Below are 20,958 nucleotides of genomic sequence, written 5' to 3'. Positions count from 1 at the left end.
TTTAACCTAGTTCAAATTGCTGTAACCAAAAAAACCACATTGAATACGTGCTCAAATAAGAAATGAAGTTCCCAGATACATACGAACTTGATAACGATAATAAATCACCATCACTGTTTTTGGTGAGTAACCTTCAATTTGCACCAAATTTTAAATAATATTTATAATGTGACAACGTGTACATGCCAACACTCATTTAAAAGTGTTAACTTGTATGCAATTTTTAAAAAAATACATCTATTCCCAACACTTTTTCAGTCTACCTTGGTTTGCAACTCTGTTGCAGAAGCTAAGTATTCCTGTTCCCAGTTTCCTTCAAATCCCATTTAGCTGGTCATGAGGAGACATGGTGCCACCCAGTCATGGTACGTATCTCTTCCTTATTACCCAGAACTGCCACTGCAATCTTCACCCTTAACTGAGTGAAGAGGAGTCCAGCCTGTACCCTTGCAGCCAATGGTATTGAGAACAAGCACTTCAACACTGACAGCAATTTAATTTTAGTGGCCACGAAATGGGTGAAAGCTTAACATTTATCCAACACATGCAGTTTAATCTATTTTGTACACTGTGCGGAGAAAGGAAGGGAAAACATTCAATTCAAAATTTCTCACCAGGATTTCGACCAAATTTGGTTTGTTGTTCCGAAGTGTCTTTACTCCATGGAAAACATCAACCACATTTTGTCTTTTGATCATTTCACATATGATGTTAATGGCACAGAACATTCCACTGCGTCCTCCTCCATTTCTGAAATATGCCAAAGAACTAATTTAAAATATTTACAATCTTCAAATTATCAATTTTCTACCTTACTTTATAGGTGCATCATATTTGTTTCAACAAAAGTGCTTTTTAAAATCTTTCTAAAGGTACAGGAAAAGTACTGTCTTTCTTAGTGAAACATAAATGTTGCATCAAATCTGAAGAATGTTTACTGAAAGAATACATTGTTGCATTTTTAATGATTTTTAAAACTAATTTACTTAGTTACAAACTCTGAAGAAAGTTATTTTTTTCAACAAAAACATGTCACACTCGTGTTGACAGCTCCATTTGCAGATTCTCCTCCCAAATTTGCTGAAATCCTTCTTAACAATTTGCTCCTTTAACAATGGCATTTGACATACTGACATTGAATTGCTCCCTCTGCTTATTATTTTTTGTTTGCCCATTGCTGACTGAAATGACCCCAGTCCCCCACACTATATCTACAAGCAGAGCTATACATAAAAATGGAAATCAGACAGACTTGCATTTATATAGCGCCTTTCACTCCCACCGGACATCTCAAAGCGCTTTACAGCCAATTAAATTCCATCTACCTTGAGCTGAAAGGCACCTTGTAAATATAAACAGATAGTGCAGTGCAAACATGTTCATTGTTGATAGCAGCTATAAATACTGAAAACTTATGGGACCCAATATGCAAGAAGTACTCTTATGACATTACTTACAGACAGTGAATAATGGTGCGTCCTTCTCCTTCATCACATTCTTCTTGCCATTTATCAACCTGAAGAATTAACTTCAGAAATGATCGCTTTGAGGCAGGTACTTCCCTGTGAGCAGCCCATCCCAAGTACTGGAACTGCTGCACCATGAGATAACCTTCTTGTGGCTAAAGGATTAAATAAAGGACAGACGTTGATGCACCAACTTCAATATAAAAATAATAACTGGCAGTTTTCATCAAGGCTAGTTTAGTTTGCTAAAATGAGTGCAACTGCTTTCAGTGCACAAAATACTGATACTACTGCATTTCTATACATACATTTCCAACAAATCATTCTCTTGCAACAGTTTTTGTTAGTGGGATAATGGTTCACACAAGCTATTGAGTCACAGTGTACCCAAGGAGAACAAAACATGTTGAGGAGCATAATGCTGACTTAGAGAACTTATGTAACTTACAAATGCCATCAGCTATCTCCCAAAAATGTTACCAAACTAGATTTTAAGGGCCCAAGTTTCGGCCTCAGTTGCTCCTGATTTTTTGGAGCAACTGGTGTAGAACGGAGTATCTTAGAAATTAAAATTCTTGGCATTTAGTTTGCTCCAGTTCTAGTCAGTTAGAACAGTTTCACTTTGGAGCAGAATTTTTTTTTCAAAAGGGGGCGTGTCCGGCCACTTACGCCTGTTTTCAAAGTTTCGTGAGTGAAAACTTACTCCAAACTAACTTAGAATGGAGTAAGTGAAGATTTTTGTACGCCCGAAAAAACCTTGTCTACACTTTAGAAAATCAGGTGTAGGTTACAAATCAGGCGCAGGGAATGGGGAGGGGGGGGGGGGGGGGGGTTAAAGGGAAGTTTACAAACATTAAACATGTCAGTTTTACAAATAAAGAGCCATCATCAATAAAAAATTATAAAAACATCAATAAATCAACCAATAAAAATTAATAAATTTTTTTTAAAAAAAGTCAATAAAACAAAATATTTTCTACTTACCGACTGTAGCACCGGTAGCCCTCCAACAGCATGCTGGGATGCCCCCCCCGTGTCTCTATATCTCTGTCTGGCTGTGTGTGTCTCTCACTCTGTCTGTCAGTATCTGTATTTCTGACAGCGAGGGGATGGGGGGGGGGGGGGGAGGGGGAGGAGGGGGGTAGAGGGAGGGAGGCAGAGGGGGAGAAGGGAGGGAAGGGAGGGAAGGGGGAAGAGAGGAGGAGGAGGAGAAGGGGAAGAAGGGGGAGAGGGGAAGGGGGGGAGGGGGGAGAGGGGAAGGGGGGGAGAGCCGAAGGGGAAAGGGGAAGGGGAAAGGGGCGGGAGAGGGGAAGGGGAAGGGGCGGGAGAGGGGAAGGGGAAGGGGCGGGAGAGGGGAAGGGGAAGGGGCGGGAGAGGGGAAGGGGAAAGGGGCGGGAGAGGGGAAGGGGGGGAGAGGAGAAGAAGGGGAAGGGAGAGGAGAAATGGGGGGGAGAGGAGAAGTGGGGGGGTAGAGGAGAAGTGGGGGGGGAAGGAGAAGTGGAGGGGGAAGGAGAAGTGGGGGGGGAAAGGAGAAGTGGGGGGGGAAAGGAGAAGTGGGGGGGGAAAGGAGAAGTGGGGGGGGAAAGGAGAAGTGGGGGGGGAAAGGAGAAGTGGGGGGGGAAAGGAGAAGTGGGGGGGGAAAGGAGAAGTGGGGGGGGAAAGGAGAAGTGGGGGGGGAAAGGAGAAGTGGGGGGGGAAAGGAGAAGGGGGGGGAAAGGAGAAGCGGGGGGGAAAGGAGAAGCGGGGGGGAAAGGAGAAGCGGGGGGGAAAGGAGAAGCGGGGGGGAAAGGAGAAGCGGGGGGGAAAGGAGAAGCGGGGGGGAAAGGAGAAGCGGGGGGGAAAGGAGAAGCGGGGGGGAAAGGAGAAGCGGGGGGAAAGGAGAAGCGGGGGGGAAAGGAGAAGCGGGGGGGAAAGGAGAAGCGGGGGGGAAAGGAGAAGCGGGGGGGAAAGGAGAAGCGGGGGGGAAAGGAGAAGCGGGGGGGAAAGGAGAAGCGGGGGGGAAAGGAGAAGCGGGGGGGAAAGGAGAAGCGGGGGGGAAAGGAGAAGTTGGGGGGGGAAAGGAGAAGTGGGGGGGAAAGGAGAAGTTGGGGGGGGAAATGAGAAGTGGGGGAAGAGGGGGGGAGAAGGGGGTGGGGAGAAGGGTGGGGAAGGAGAAGGGGGGGAGAAGGGTGGGGAAGGAGAAGGGGGGGAAGGAGAAGGGGGGTAAGGAGAAGGGGGGTAAGGAGAAGGGGGGTAAGGAGAAGGGGGGTAAGGAGAAGGGGGGGTAAGGAGAAGGGGGTAAGGAGAAGGGGGGTAAGGAGAAGGGGGGTAAGGAGAAGGGGGGTAAGGAGAAGGGGGGGAAAGGAGAAGGGGGGGAAAGGAGAAGTGGGGGGTGGAGAGGCTGAACGGGCCGGGCCCAAGACTTCGGGCAGGACCCGTCCCCAGCACCAGATTTACAGGTAGGTGGCGTTGGGTCCGGGGGTGGGGGGGAGGATGGAGGTCGGGTTGGTTCGGGGAGGGAGGGAGCGCGGGTCGGTTTGTGTCGGGGGCGGGGGGGAAGGGAGGTCAGGTTGGGTCCGGGGTTGGGGGGGGGGTGGGGCGAGAGCGCGGGTCGGGTCGGGTCGGGGGGGGTGGTGGGAGGGAGGTCGGTTCGGGGGAGACGGCGGTCAGGTCGGGTGGGGGGGGGGGGGGGAGGGGAGCGCGGGTCGGGTCCAGTCCAGTCCGGGGGGGTGGGACGGGGAAGCGGGAGCCGGGTTGGTGTTGGGGTCGGGTCCGGGGGCAGGGGAAGCAGGATTCGAGTCAGGTCGGGAGGAAGCAGGATTCGAGTCAGGTCGGGAGGAAGCAGGAGCTGGGCGTGGGAGGCAGCCTTATGCACACAGCCCCAGTGAGGCCATTCGGCCAGGGCTAGGGGCTGCATGCTTCGGGCCCCTCCCACACAGTTTTGGGCGCCTGGAGCTACTGCACATGCGTGCCTACTGTAGCGCGCATGTGCAGAGGTCCCGGCACTGTTTTCAGCGCAGGGACCTAGCTCCGCCCTCTACAGCTCGTGCTGCGCCGCTCCGAGAGCCAGAGGACCAGCAGTGAGCCGGAGAATCTGGAAGTTTTTTTTAGGTGCACTTTGTGGCGCGAAAAACGGGCATCCAGGTCGGGGCTGCGCCGTTCTCGGCGCGGCCCGAAACTTGGGCCCTAAGAACGGTGCGGTAATAATAGTTTCTTACAAGTGCCTTTGTGAAGTTGAGCAGCCACAACTTTTATTTATTTTTATGTCATACTCTGGAAATTACAGAGTTAATTTTTAGTCAAAGCATGAAGATCAGACCAGAATGGCATGCAAGTATGTATTTGGATGCAATTAGGTCAGGCTTGCTGAAAGCTAAAGACAATTTAATCCACTGTATTGCAAATACATCTTGCATAAAAGGTGAGCGAGATTTAAAAAAATTATAGATTAATAGATGAGGAAACTGGCCAAAAGGAGAATCTCAAATTAGTGACCATGGGCTAGAAATTGGATCACCCATCAATGGGTCCAAAATGGAGTGTAACGTGTGTGCACTCATTCTATGCTTGCAATGATTGTGCATGCTGCAGTCAACCAGGAGCAACGCAACCAAACCAGTGGCCTTTAAAGGCTACCAGAAAAATGTCTTTTGAACTGACCTGAATAATTTGCTCTTCCTGGCTCCATATTAAAACTACTGGCCCCTGCTCACCCCTATCTCGATCTCCTTCCCTCCATCCCAGCCTCCACCCAGCTCTACCCCCACTTTCCGGACTTGCAGTTGGTCTCCCCACTGGATGCTTTGTCTTCTTCATAACTGGCGCACTGCCATATCTCTTTGGGCATGACTGGCGTTCCCAGCCTGCGGGTCACAGCACCATGGCGCAAGAGGACCAATTTTGTGTGGTCTTCTTGCGCGTCACTTTTGTCATGCTGGTTTTTGGTTGCCTTTGGGTTTGTGGCCAAAGTTGGGCGAGAATGAATTTCTCGGCTCATCTGACAAACTCATCAAGAAAAATATTCAACCCCAGATATTATCACACTGAGTTTGCAAGGTTAACAAAATAATAGTTACGGGTGTAATAAAAGTATAACCTTATCAAGAGATTCTGATCATGACATAGCCTACAACAGCAAAGACTGGGTACTGTCTGAATATCAATTTTAACCCATCAGATTAGATTATTCCAATGTTATCATAGAAATTTACAGCACTGAAGGAGGCCATTTCGGCCCATCGTGTCCGCGTGGACGACCAAGAGCTATTGAGCCTAAACCCACTTTCCAGCTCTTGGTCCGTAGCCATGTAGGTTACGGCACTTTAAGTGCACATCCAAATATTTTTTAAATGTGGTGAGGCTTTCTGCCTCTACCACCCTTTCAGGTAGTGAGTTCCAGATCCGCACCACCCTCTGGGTGAATAAATTTCCCCTCATATCTCCTCTAAACCTCCCCCCCAACTACTTTAAAGCTATGCCCCCTGGTTGTTGACCCCTCTGCCAAGGGAAACAGTTCCTTCCTATTCACTCTATCCAGGCCCCTCAAATCTTATACAGCTCAATTAGCTCTCCCCTTAGCCTCCTCTGTTCCAAAGAAATCAGACCCAACATCTCCAATCTCTCATCATAGCCAAAATTCTCCAGTCCAGGCAACATTCTTGTAAATCTCCTCTGCACCCTTTCCAGTGCAATCACATCTTTCCTGTAATGTGGTGACCAGAACTGCACACAGTACTCCAGCTGCAGCCTAACCAGTGTTTTATACAGTTCAAGCATAACCTCCTTGCTCTTGTATTTTATGCCTCAACTGATAAAGGCAAGTATTCCATATGCCTTCTTAACCACCTTATCTACCTGGCCTGTTACCTTCAGGGATCTGTGGACCTGCACTCCAAGGTCCCTTTGTTTCTCTACACTTTTCAATATCATACCATTTAATGTGTATTCCCTTGCCTTGTTAGACCGCCCCAAATGCATTACCTCACACTTATCTGGATTGAATCCATTTGCCACTGTTCCGGCCACCTGACCAGTACATTGATATCTTCCTGCCATCCACAGTTTTCTTCTTCATTTTCAACCACACAGCCTATTTTAGTGTCATCTGCAAACTTCTTAATCATACTCCCAACATTCAAGTCCAAGTGATTGATATATACCACAAAAAGCAAGGGACCCAGCACTGAGCCCTGCGGAACCCCACTGGATACAGCCTTCCAGTCCCTAAAACACCCATCAACCATTACCCTTTGCTTCCTGCCTCTGAACCAATTTTGGATCCAACTTACCACCTTGCCCTGATCCCATGGGCTTTTACTTTCGTGACAGTCTGCCATGTGGAACCTTATCAAACGCTTTGCTAAAATTCATATACATTACATCATACGCACTGCCCTCATCGACCCTCCTAGTTACCTAAACGAAAAATTTAATCAAGCTGTTCAGACACGACCTTCCCTTAACAAATCCATGCTGACTGTCCTTGATTAATCCATGTCTTTCCAAATGAAGATTTATCCTGTCCCTCAGGATTTTTCCCAATAATTTTCCTAGCACTGAGGTTAGGCTGACTGGCCTGTAATTACTCAGTCTATCCTCTTTTCCCATTTTAAACAAAGGTACCACATCAGCAGTCCTCCAATCCTCTGGCACCATGCCTGTAGCCAGAGAGGACTGGAAAATGATGGTCCGAGCCTCTGCTATTTCCTCTTTTGCTTCTCTTAACAGCCTGGGATAGATTTTATCTGGGCCTGGGGATTTATCCACTTTCAAAGCTGCTAAGTCCCTTAATACCTCCCCTCTTGTCTAATATTTCACACTCCTCCTCCCTCATTGCAAAGTCTACATCACCCCTCTCTTTTGTGAAAATTTTTGTGAAAGTATTCCCCCCTCCACACACAGATTTTCTTCATGGTCACTAATAGGCCCCACTCTTTCTCTAGTTACCCTCCTGCTCTTAATGTATTTATAAAACATCTTTGGGTTTTCCCTGATTTTACTTGCCAACATTCGTTCTTGCTCTCTCTTTGCTTTCCTGATATCTTTTTTAATTGCTCCCCTGCACTTCTTATACTTGTTATATGGGGATTTTATTCTATTTTTGAGCTGGCATTAGCCATCAGTGCAAACATGTAACTGATGCTTTACAATATTTATTTCAAAAGATGTAACGAGTACAACCTATCCAAAACTTTATTAAAAACCTATATTTCTAATTACTGATGAATTCTGTGCATGGCATTATTGCTTTATATATTTCTTTAAAAGGTATAGGCACCTATGGTCCAAAATTTAGCTCAATATTTTTTTGAGCCAACATTGTTTTTTTGGAACCAACTTAATTTTGCAAGTTTCGCCAATGGTATAACGCAGTCCTTAACAAATAACGGCCGTTTTTCTTACGTCACTCGTGGTCAAACCCACCCATAATGCCATTTTTGCAAGTTTCAGCAATAAGGATTTAATTTTTTTTTTTTTTAAGGACAGCGCTAAGGACTACTTTTTAAAACCTTACCTTACCAAGTCGGAGTCCAAGTGAAATCAGCGTTAACGTGAGTTTAGGATTGATTTATTGTGTTGATCTGTATTTATTATGTTCCTATTGAATGTAGTGATGAAATATTATCTTTGAATTATCTTTGAATAAAGTTATTTTATTTTTAGGACTTAATATTTACTGTGATAAAACACTTGGTGGGCCATTTGGCCAGGGAGGGATGGGGCGGCCATGGCATGGAGTTCACATTTCAGCATCAAAACACTCCCAGGCAGGTACAGCATGGGTTAGCTAGAGTAAAGCTCCCACTACACAATTATATAAAAGCAGCCCTCAGCCCACATTTCCTTCCTCCCACGCCCAGAAACCGGAGAGAGACAGCTCCTTCCCTCGCGTTACCCTGAAAATCTAAATGCTTGGGTATGCACAGAATGGGCCTAACTTTTTCGGCACAAAAAATTAGCTCCACCCTCAAAACCAGAGGTGTTTCTGCGCTGCGTCAAAATGAAAAATAATTTTGGCAAAACTTTGGACATTTTTTTGCCGTTATTTCAGAATTAAAAAATGGCCGTTAATCTGAAATAATGACAAAAAACGGTAATGTGGAATTTTGGACCACTACTGTATACATTAAGTAAAATGGGGGCATTGTAGTAAGTCATTTAATTGCAAAGGAAATAAGAGGATTGCCCCTCCCCAACCCTGTCATGCTTATTTTCTTCATTTTTTTAAACACTTATTACCCCAATGGTGGTAACACTACTTGGAAATAAGGAATGTTCCAGGTCAGGTACAGTTTCACATGTCTCTGATGCTAATAATGTATATGATGGTAGAATCTTCAGCTGAATTCAACATTTACAATGTAAATACAACAAAGAAGTGTGCTGAATTTCAAACAATATCTTTTTAAAATTCTAGAGACAGGGTTTCAAGAAAATGAAGATTAGAAACTATTTATAGATACAGCCAATGAAGTACTTTTGGAGTGTAGTCACTGTTATAATGTGGGAAATGCGGCAGCCAATTTGCACACAGCAAACCCCCACAATCAGCAATGTGATAATGAGCAGATAATCTGTTTTTGTTATGTTGATTGAGGGATAAATATTGGCCAGGATACCGGGGATAACTCCCTCCTCTTCTTTGAAATAGTGCCATGGGATCCTTTACGTTCACCTGAGGGGTTTAACATCTCATCCAAAAGATGGCACCTCTGACAGTGCAGCACTCCTCAGCACTCCACTGGAGTGTCAGCCTAGATTTATGTGCTCAAGTTCCTGGAGTGGGACTTGAACCCACAACCTTCTGATTCAGAGGCGAGTGTGCTGCCCGCTGAGCCACAGCTGACAGGAAAGGATGTTTAGCATTTTGCTAAGCTCAAGAAAATCTAAATGATGCCAGGAGATAGGTTTTTAAAAAAAAAATTCTACTAGTTACAGTACCTTCACTTCATACTGTTATATCTGGAACATCCAGGAACAGAAACAATAGACCTTGCTTTGGCTAATGGAAGCTTTTGAGTTAAAAAATTGAGACTCTGATTTTTTTTTTGAGGAAAAGAAAAATCGCTAATCCAAGCCAAATTTAGTATTGTAAATTATTTAGTTTTAGTTCCAAAATTGTACGTCATGTAATAAACTATTGACAAGTAACAAGAATATTACTGTACAATCTTAATTTTCCCTCAACTTTCTTCCAGGGTTTTATTCATTGGCAAGATTGCAGCGGAATGTGCTGGGTCCTAGTGATCCTCACAACAACTGCACCTTGCAAGAGATCATTTTTGCCACGACTTAGATACATTTGAGGAAATTTTAACAGAGCAGGATTTGGACGGGCTGGGCGAACGCTAAACACACCCGACCTCGGCAGCGTGAAGCCTGGGTGATTTTAACCTCCATGCTTAATCTGCAAGGTGCGGGTCAGCTGCCCATCCGAAACTTTCCTTGTGCCTGGTATCTTCTGGTCCCATTCTTCTCGCTGTCAACCTCTGGCAGGAAAGAGAAAGGAGGGGAGGTGAGAATGACGGCGATAACGTGATCCAAGATGGATCACGTTCTTCCAACATTACCCCCATACCACAGTCTCCTCCTCCTATAACTGGTTGATTTAGCAGAAAACTTGGTGCGTGTGGCAAGTGACATAATTGAACTGGACATAATCTGCAAGTCATGACACTGTCACTATTCACTTCATACCCAATAACCTATTAACAATCTGCGCCAACACACACAACCCCATCTAGGAGGGAGGAGGGAGCGTCAGGAACTTGTTTGGGGGCGGGGGGGGTGGGGTGGGGTGGAAGAAGGTCATGAATCCGGGTTGGGAGGAACTTGGGCAGAGAGAGGAGGTCAGGAACATGGGGCGGAAGTTGAGCAGGGGTAGGTCAGGAAGCTGGGGTAGGAGAGAGAAGATCGGGAACTCAGGCAGGAGGAGGTGGTCAGGAACTCGGACTGGGGGTGCGGGGAGGAGATCAGAAATTTGGGCTGTGTGGGAGGCTGGTCTGGCACTTAGATGGAGCGCGGAGAGAGCATGTCAGAAACTTTGCGGGGGGGGGGTGTAAGGTCAGGAACTTGGCCATGGGGGCAGGAACCTGTTTGCGGGAGGGAGAAGGTCTTAACCCGCGAGGGTGAGCCCTGTCTGTTCCAAGTGAGTTCTGTTCTGTCTGTACGGTAGAATTCTTCATTAAGATGGAGAGTGACACAGTTAATTCAGAGACTAGGGTCCCGAACTTAAAGAAAGGTAACTTCGATGGTATGAGACGTGAATTGGCTAGGATAGAGTGGCGAATGATACTTAAAGGGCTGACGGTGGATAGGCAATGGCAGACATTTAAAGATCACATGGATGAACTTCAACAATTGTACATAACTGGCGTAAAAATAAAATGAGGAAGGTGGCTCAACCGTGGCTAACAAGAGAAATTAGGGATAGTGTTAAATCCAAGGAAGAGGCATATAAATTGGCCGGAAAAAGCAACAAACCTGAGGACTGGAAGTAATTTAGAAATCAGCAGAGGAGGTCTAAGGATTTAATTAGGAGGGGGAAAATAGAGTATGAGAGTAAGCTTGCAGGGAACATAAAAACTGACTGCAAAAGCTTCTATAGATACGTGAAGAGAAAAAGATTAGTGAAGACAAATGTAGGTCCCTTGCAGTCAGAATCAGGTGAATTTATAATGGGGAACAAAGAAATGACAGACCAATTGAACAAATACTTTGGTTCTGTCTTCACGAAGGAAGACACAAATAACCTTCTGGAAATACTAGAGGACCGAGGGTCTAGCGAGAAGGAGGAACTGAAGGAAATCTTTATTAGTCAGGAAATTGTGTTAGGGAAATTGATGGGATTGAAAGCCAATAAATCCCCAGGGCCTGTTAGTCTGCATCCCAGAGTACTTAAGGAAGTGGCCCTAGAAATTGTGGATGCATTGGTGGTCATTTTACAACATTCTATTGACTCTGGATCAGTTCCTATGGATTGGAGGGTAGCTAATGTAACCCCACGTTTTAAAAAAGGAGGGAGAGAGAAAACACGGCATTATAGAACGGTTAGCCTGACATCGGTAGTGGGAAAAATGCCAGAATCAATTATTAAAGATGTAATAGCAGCACATTTGGAAAGCAGTGACAGGATCAGTCCAAGTCAGCATGGATTTATGAAAGGGAAATCATGCTTGACAAATCTTCTAGAATTTTTTGAGGATGTAACTAATAGAGTGGACAAGGGAGAATACCAGTGGATGTGGTGCTTTTAGATTTTCAAAAGGCTTCTGACAAGGTCCCACACAAGAGATTAGTGTGCAAAATTAAAGCACATGGTATTGGGGGCAATGTATTGACATGGAGAGAGAACTGGTTTGCAGACAGGAAGCAAAGAATAGGAAAAATGGGTCCTTTTCAGAATGGCAGGCAATGACTAGTAGGGTACCGCAAGGTTCAGTCCTGGGACCCCAGCTATTTACAATACACATTAATGATTTGGACGAAGGAATTGAATGTACTATCTCCAAGTTTGCAGATGACACTAAGCTGGGTGGCAGTGTGAGCTGTGAGGAGGATGCTAAGAGGCTGTAGGGTGACTTGGACAGGTTAGGTGAGTGGGCAAATGCATGGCATTTGTGAGGTTATTCACTTTGGTGGCAAAAACAGGAAGGCAGAATATTATCTGAATGGTGACAGATTAGGAAAAGGGGAGGTACAACAAGACCTGGGTGTCATGGTACATCAGTCATTGAAAGTTGGCGTGCAGGTACAACAGGTGGTGAAGGCGGCAAACGGCATGTTGGCCTTCATAGCGAGAGGATTTGAGTACAGGAGCAGGGAGGTCTTACTGCTGTTGCTTGGTAAGGCCATACCTTAAATATTGTGTGCAGTTTTGGTCTCCTATTCTTGCTATTGAGGGAGTGCAGCGAAGGTTCACCAGACTGATTCCCAGGATGGCAGGACTGACATATGAAGAAAGACTGGATCAACTACGCTTATATTCGCTGGAATTTAGATGAATGAGAGGGGATCTCATAGAAACATATAAAATTCTGACGGGATTGGACAGGTTAGATGCAGGAAGAATGTTCCCAATGTTGGGGAAGTCCAGAACCAGGGGTCACAGTCTAAGGATAAAGGGTAAGCCATTTAGGACTGAGATGAGGAGAAACTTCTTCATTCAGAGAATTGTGAACCCGTGGAATTCTCTACCACAGAAAGTTGTTGAGGCCAGTTCGTTAGATATATTCAAAAGGGTGTTAGATGTGGCCCTTACAGCTAAAGGGTTCAAGGGGTATGGAGAGAAAGCAGGAATGAGTACTGAAGTTGCATGATCAGCCATGATCATATTGAATGGTGGTGCAGGCTCGAATGGCCGAATGGCCTACTTCTGCACCTATTTTCTATGTTTCTATGTAATAGGCAGTCAGCATGGCTTGAATGACACTTTGAAAAGTAACTGATTACATAGGCAGGGTGGATCTAATTACACATTCTCAGGAAACTGCTGGGTGTGTCTTGTCCTATAAGACCAACCAGTAATCAGGACTTGTCATCAAAGAGGACTAATCAGAGCTTTGGGGGTTGCGAATAAATACGTCCCTATTTATGCCCCAATTTATTTCATCCCGCTGAGATCAGCCAACTCTGCGTGAATCAAACCATGGCTTTCTCTCATTTGAACCGTTATGTACCACACCATGCAATGAATATACTTGAATTGTGTAATTGTGGTTTAAACTGCAGTGAAATAATCAGCAGCATGGAGGCATGCCACTACAAGGTACAGCGCGAGTTGGTGCATCAGGGCAATGGCTGTGAAGAGTGACGTCATCAAGATCCAGGTCGGTGACTGAAGTGTGGGCAGATGCAGCAGGAGCAGCGAGGTCGGGGCAAAGGAGCAGCGAGAGACTGTGGAAGGACTTGATCGGGGCCCAGGGGAGGCGCGAGTTCGGGGCTCGGGGCAGCACGGACCAGCCCACACTGTAATACGTGTGTGCACTTGGTCCGCGCAGCAGAGCTGGTCTCCAGTTGCCTTGGGTAATCCTTGCCACTGGACGAAGACCTAGCTCTGTCAAGCCCATGTGGTGGCTGGTGTGCAACGTCCACCCTACGTTAAAAAAATTCACGCACAGGTTCTTCCACCCTCCAGGATGCAGTTCGGGTCCTTCATTGAAACACCCGTGAACTCGTCCTTTTATTGGTGTGGAAGCAAGTCATCCTCGTTTCGAGGGACCACCTATGATGATGATGATAGCATACCAAAAAGGAATGTAGCATGTGTCAAAAGCATTAAAGGGTTCCACCACTGAATGGATCATTCACACACACACACATATATATATATATATATATATATACATTATATATTATACACACATATATATGTGTATGTGTATATACACGTATGTATATACACGTATGTATGTACATATGTATATACACGTATGTATGTACGTATGTATGTATGTACACTGCTTTACCTGTTTGTGATGCTGCCATTTGGGCATTAGGATGTCACCTAACAAAATAATGAGAATAATCTGAAATGCAGCCTACTTGGTCCAGTGCTACTGAATCCTAGTTTTTTTCCCCTTTAAATTGTTTCCAAGGCAGTTTATAAACAATGTTAATCATCCTCGAGTGAAACCTCAAGGGCTAGAAATTCGGGAAATAGCGCTATGACCGGTTGTTGGGCGATAATCGATGATTTAAATTTTTTTTTACTGCCGGAATACCGCTATGGCTGAAGGCCACAAAATTCACCAAATGGTGACTGGCGGTTGCGGTAAAAATCTGGCCTTGCACGATGCAATTTGTGCGCCGCAGCCGAATTCAGCAAACGGGAAAAAAGATGGACCTCCTACGCATGCACAATTTTTTTACCCACGTTTTTTCCCCCCCACTGCGATTCTGGTCAAGTGTCAGGGTGAGCCCGCACAAGCACAGTACACCCAAGCTCTCAATCAGCCATTTTTGAGAGACAAGAGAAAATGCAGCAGATTGATCATAGCAGGCAGAGGGCCAGAAAATGTAGCTGTGATGCAAATGAGGCACTTATAACAACCACTGAGAGTAGATGGGGGGGAGGGGGGGGAGTTTAACAGGCGGGGCAAGGTAAACCCCCCTCACCCATTGTAAAAACCTCTGTTGCTGAGGTGTCCTCAGTGGATGACATTCCCAGGGACGACCAACAATGGAGGAAGAGGTGGAATGACCATTGCAGGGGGGAAGAGTAAGTAATATTTTTATTCATGCACTCCTGATTACTTAAATTGTAAATCTTACACATGTTGCTGTAGGTAGGCTTAGTGTTGCACCTTATTTACCATGAATGATCTTTACACATTAATAAGACTGCTCTTTGACATCTTAAAAGACTTTTCTGCACTTCGCTGTCTTCCTCATGAACCACATGCAACTACCAGGACCATTAACAGAGGACTGTATAAAAGGCACACAGTATGGTGTAAGCGTTTTCATGGCTATCTGTGTGTGCCACAAGAAGAGAAGGACATTCTGGTAACCATTCCTATTGTCATTTTTGCAGGAAAAGTTGTCCCACAATTGGCGTGAGCAGCGACGGACCATCCAATACTCATCTCTGAACAGACCTGGAGGAGCGCGTGGCTGGTTTGATTGATGCCTCCGGGAGGTCAACTACCCATGCAGGTGCTGAGCCCATGGTCGGAACTGAGGGTAAATCCTGCAAAATCCCTGGGCTGGGTTGGGGTCATGAAATGCAGTGTCTGTGGAGTCGGGTTTGGGTAATGTGATGCAGTGTCTGTGGACTCGGGTTCAGGCAATATGATGCAATGTCTCTCGACGACATATAATGTCGTCCTTCAAATTTGAAGTAGTGGTCCTTCAAATAAGCCTGCCCCCTCCCTGGCTGCTAACCACTCACCTTTGACCACAATCTATATTAATGACTTGGAAGAAGGGACTGAGTGTAACGTAGCCAAGTTTGCCGACAATACAAAGATGGGAGGAAAAGCAATGTGTGAGGAGGACACACAAAATCTGCAAAAGGACATAGACAGGCGAAGTGAGTGGACAAAAATTTGGCAGATGGAGTATAATGTTGGAAAGTGTGAGGTCATGCACTTTGGCAGAAAAAAATCCAAGAGCAAGTTATTATTTAAATGCAGAAAGATTGCAAAGTGCTACAGTACAGCGGGACCTGGGGGTACTTGTGCATGAAACACAAAAGGTTAGTATGCAGGTACAGCAAAATGATCAGGAAGGTCAATGGAATCTTGGCCTTTATTGCAAAGGGGATGGAGTATAAAAGCAGGGAAGTCTTGCTACAGCTATACAACGTATTGGTGAGGCCACACCTGGAATATTTGTAGTTTGGTTTCCACATTTACGAAATGATATACTTACTTTGGAGGCAGTTCAGAGAAGGTTCACTAGGTTGATTCAAGAGATGAAGGGGTTGACTTATGAGGAAAGGTTGAGTAGGTTCGGCCTCTACTCAATGGAATTCAGAAGAATGAGAGGTGATCTTATTGAAACATATAAGGTTATGAGGGGGCTTGACAAGGTGGATGCAGAGAGGATGTTTCCGCTGATAGGGGAGATTAGAACTAGAGGGCAATAATCTTCGAATAAGGGGCCGCCCCTTTAAGACTGAGATGAGGAGAAATATCTTCTCTCAGAGGGTTGTGGATCTGTGCAATTCGCTGCCTCAGTGAGCTGTGGAAGCTAGGACACTGAATAAATTTGACAGAAAGAGACAGTTTCTTGAATGATAAGGGAATAAGGGATTATGGAGAGCGGGCAGGGAAGTGGACCTGAGTCCATGATCAGATCAGTCATGATCATATTAAATGGCGGAGCAGGCTCGAGGGGCTGTATGGCCTTTTCCTACTCCTATTTCTTATGTTCTTAATGTACTTATGTCTGTTGTTTTCTTTTTTGTATATGAAGATTCTGAGGCGCCACATCGTCCTATGCAAGTCTCCACCTCAGCCCAGCGTGTGTGGGTCAAAGAGGAAGATGATGGGTGTGCTGACGTCCCTCCACAGAAAGCTGTTGCGGGGGGGTGTTGTTGGTGGGGTGAGGGGGTGCTGGGTATGGAGAGGGTGGTGGGGGTGGAGAGGGGGGTGGGGGCGATGCAGTCAGCACATCTTTTAGCTGCGGCCACGAGTTCCTTGGAGGAAGCCACATTTACAGGCTTTGTCCAAATCGAGGCAGCGGGTCCAAGCTGTGTGCTGCAAAGCACCCCCAGGGTTCAACCCCGTATCTCTGCGGAGGTCGAGTCGGCAAAACCGGTCTGCTGAAAGGCACACCTGGATATGGTGGGACTGTCACAGGAGCGCGTTGAACTCAGTCGAAAGCTCCTCCAGGCCTTGGGTGGCATTTCCGATAACATTGCCGTACAAACTGCAACACAATCTGTGGACATGTCACAGATTGTTGCTGCGATCCGGGAGAACATTGAGGCTGTCAATGCCCTGTGACAATTGATGGTCTTGACTTTTGGCACTGCAGTCTCCAGTGTCATACCACCCAGACCCACTGCACCTGTGAGTGGAGAGGCCGAGCAAGAGCCTTCCGAGTCAAAAGCCAGGCCTTCCATACCCCGAGCTTCTCCAGGGGGTCCAATGGCATCTCCATTGTCTCTCCCCCAACAACAACAGCTCCCTGCGCGCCTTGCTGCACACCATCTTGGTCCCAACGTGGGTAGGAGCAAGAAGTGAGGGGGTGGGGGCGGGGAGGGGTTAAGATCAGGGGGGTTGGGAGGGTAAAGGTGGCCGCAGTTAAAAGAAGTTCGGTGCAGGGTTTGTTGTTCTTGTTTTGCTGCAGTTGTCCTGTTTTGGTTATTTTGTAAAAGTTTTACAAATTGTGTTCAAGTAAAGAATTTATTTAAGTTTCAAAATTAAAGTTTAAAAAGTTTCAACAATGTACAAATGTTTCATAAATTTACCAATGTTTTATAAATTATTTTTTGTTCACCTTAACCATTCTTGTGCAGTGTCTCATTTGTAGAATAAGAGGCGTAATAGTCAACATGGTGGGATAGAGTGGGCAGGCAATGGTGAAATGTGCCTTTCACTGTTCCAAGTAAAGCGTTGATTTATGAGCTGTGAATTAAGACTTTTGCAGTGGCAAAAACTCCTCGAGGCCTCCCCTGTCGTGATGGTGGGGGTGGTGGCACGGGTTCAGTGCCAGGTTCCTCATACTCCGGCTCCTCATCCTCCTCTCTCCTGCAGTCCCTCGTGGCAATTCCTGTCCCCTCATGATGGCTAAGTTGTGCAGCATGCAGCACACCACAATTAACTCAGCAACCTGCTGAGGGGAGTATTGCAGGCTGCCTCCAGAATGGTCCAGGCATCGGAAGCACTCCAATTGTCTTTTTGACGATGTTGTGTGTGGCTATATGGTTGTCATTGTAGTGATGCTCGGCTTGTGTCTGAGGGTTCCGGAGGGGGTTCATGAGCCAGGTGGCGAGGCCGTAACCTTTGTCCCCCAGCATTCAGCTCTGGCCTTGTGGCTGACGCTCCAATGGGTTAGAGACACTGCCCTCATGCACGATGAAAGTATCATGGATGCTCCCTGGAAACTGGGCATTGACTGCATATGGTCGCAGACAATCTGTATGTTCAGCGAGTGCAAACCCTTTCGGTTTCGGTAAATTAAAGGTAAATTTGTGCGCTCGGTCACTCAACCAGGAAACACCAGGACTGGTTCGATGAGAATGATCAGGAGATCCAAGAGCTTATAGATCGCAGAGCGCAGGACATTTCTGAGCCTTAAACAACAATCCAACTCGGGAGCAGCAAAGCAGCATTACAGACAGCTCAAGGTTGAGGTCCAACAAAAAACACGGGACCTAAAGAACAGCTGGTGGATAGAAAAAGCACATGAGATAAAGCAGCTGGCCGACAGCCACGTTCTGCGCGGATTCTTCATCGCAGTCAAGACCACCTACAGTCCAAACACCCAAGGCCCCACCCCACTGCTGGCCAAGAATGGGGAAATATTCATCAAGGACACCGAGGCAGTCAGGGCCCGCTGGGAGGAGCATTTCAAAGATCTCCTCAATCTAGACTCTGCCTTTGACTCGAGTGTTCTCGACTCCATCCCGTAGCATGCCACCCGCCATCACCTCGGCAAAACCCCAACACTGCACGAGGTAGAAAAAGCCGTAAGACAGCTTAAAAACAACAAGGCCACGGGAACGGATGGAATCCCCGCTGAGGCACTGAAGTATGGCGGAAAGGCACTGTTGGCGCGAATACATGACCTCATCTCTCTCATCTGGAGGGAAGAAAGCATGCCGGGAGATCTCAGAGATGCAGTGATTGTGACCATCATTAAAAAAGGGGACCAGTCCGACTGCGGCAACTACAGAGGAATCTCCCTGTTATCAGTCACTGGGAAAGTCGTCGCGAGAGTCCTCCTCAACTGTCTTCTCCCTGTGGCCGAGGAGCTTCTCCCGGAGTCGCAGTGCGGATTTCGCCCCTATGGGGCAAAACGGACATGATTTTTGTAGCACGACAGCTTAGACATGGCCTTCTTCGACCTCACAAAGGCCTTTGACACTCTCAACCGCGAGGGTCTATGGAGCATCCTCCTCCGCTTTGGATGCCCCCAAAAGTTCGTCACCATCCACGACGACACGCAGACCATGATCCTTACCAATGGGTCCATTACAGACCCAATCCACGTCCGGACCAGTTTCAAACAGAGCTGTGTCATCGCCCCAACCCTCTTCTCAATCTTCCTTGCTGCCATGCTCCACCTCACAGTCAACAAGCTCCCTGCTGGACTGGAACTAAACTATAGAACCAGTGGGAACTTGCTCAACCTTCGTTGTCTCCAGGCCAGGTCCAAGACCACCCCAACATCTGTCGTCAAGCTACAGTATGTGGATGACGCCTGCGTCTGCGCACATAGAGGCTGAACTCCAGGACATAGTCGACATATTTACTGTGGCGTACGAAAGCATGGGCCTTAAGCCAAACATCCATAAGACAAAGGTCCTCCACCAGCCTGTCCTCACAGCACAGCACTGTCCCCCAGTCATCAAGATCCACAGCGTGGCCCTGGACAACGTGGACCATTTCCCATACCTCGGGACAACAAGAGCAGGCATTGACGACGAGATTCAACATCGCCTCCAGTGCCCAAGTGCAGCCTTCGGCCGTCTGAGGAAAAGAGTGTTTGAAGACCAGACCCTCAAAACTGCCACCAAGCTCATGGTATACAGGACTGTAGTAATACCTGCCGTCCTGTATGGCTCAGAGACATGGACTATGTACAGCAGATACCTCAAGTCATTGGAGAGATACCACCACCTATGTCTCCGCAAAAATCCTACAAATCCCCTGGGAGGACAGACACATCAACATCCTCGGCCAGGCCAACATCACCAGCATTCAGGCACTGACCACACTTGATCAGCTGCGCTGGGCAGGCCACATTGTTCACATGCCTGACACAAGACTCCCAAAGCAAGCGCTCTACTCGGAACTCCTTCACGGCAAAAGAGCCAAAGGTGGGCAGAGGAAACATTACAAGGACACCCTCAAAGTCTCCCTCATAAATTGCAACATGCCCATTGACACCTGGGAGTCCCTGGCCAGAGACCGCCCTAAGTGTAGGAAGTGCATCCAGGAGGGCGCTGAACACCTCGAGTCTCATCGCCAAGAGCATGCAGAAAACAAGCGCAGGCAGTGGAAAGAGCATGCGGCAAACCTGTCCCACCCACCCCTTCCCTCAATGACTATCTGTCCCACCTGTGATAAGAGTCTGTGGTTCTCGTATTGGACTGTTCAGTCACCTAAGAACTCATGTTATGAGTGGAAGCAAATCCTCCTCGATTCAGAGGGACTGCCTATGATGATGATGGTCGCAGAGTGGAATCCCTTTCAGTTTTGGTACACCTCTGGCTCCTCTACAGGTGCCCGCTGGGGGTTTTGTGCGTACAGTCAATGGCACCCTGAACCTTGGGGAAGACAGCAATTCGTGCAAAACCCACAGCCCTCTCATTTTGTGCCTCTTTGGTCATTGGGAAGTTTATGAAGTCCATCCTGCATGCTTACAGTGCAGTAGTCACCTGGCGAATGCAGCAATGTGTAGCGTACTGCGAGATGCAGCACGTGTCTCCTGCTGATGCCTGAAAGGAGCCTGAGGCATAGAAGGCAAGTGCCGCAGTCACCTTCACCGCGACGGGCTGTGCTGTCCTGTTCCCGCTGGTAGACTGTAGGTCTGCCTTTATCAGCTATATTTCTGTGACCATCACTTTTCGAAAGTGCAGCCTTTGAATACACTGTGTCTCAGAGGTATGAGCGCTGCTCCCTGTAAACTTGTGAGGGGTAAGGTCTCCTCCCCTTACATCTGTGAGCTCTTTGATTATGCTCAAAATGCTCTTGAATAAGCCTTCTTCCAGCTCAATGCTACATAGAAAAAGCAGCCAGCAATACTGGCAGAGATATTATGGGTCCTTGTGCACGAGTCCCAAAAAGTTAGTTTGCAGGTGCAGCAGGTAATCAGGAAGGCGAATGGAATGTTGGCC

At 46.8% G+C, this 20,958-nt stretch overlaps 1 protein-coding gene across 3 annotated transcripts in view; it reads right to left on the bottom strand.

The window, feature by feature from the left end:
* The window catches only part of ptprk (protein tyrosine phosphatase receptor type K), a 779,294-nt gene that overhangs the window by 7,938 nt on the left and 750,398 nt on the right, over positions 1-20,958 (bottom strand). For all 3 annotated transcript variants that reach the window (XM_070885263.1, XM_070885265.1, XM_070885264.1), the window contains 2 exons: positions 1,458-1,621; positions 615-750 (listed from right to left, as the gene is read on the bottom strand). In XM_070885263.1, the coding sequence (XP_070741364.1) occupies positions 615-750; positions 1,458-1,621 (300 nt within the window). The remainder of the gene's footprint in view (positions 1-614; positions 751-1,457; positions 1,622-20,958) is intronic.

The sequence above is a fragment of the Pristiophorus japonicus genome, chromosome 7 (assembly GCF_044704955.1).
Source record: "Pristiophorus japonicus isolate sPriJap1 chromosome 7, sPriJap1.hap1, whole genome shotgun sequence".
In the NCBI taxonomy this organism is placed as follows: domain Eukaryota; kingdom Metazoa; phylum Chordata; class Chondrichthyes; family Pristiophoridae; genus Pristiophorus; species Pristiophorus japonicus.
Note: the sequence above shows the minus strand (reverse complement) of the source record. Positions and strands in the feature narration are given on the sequence as shown.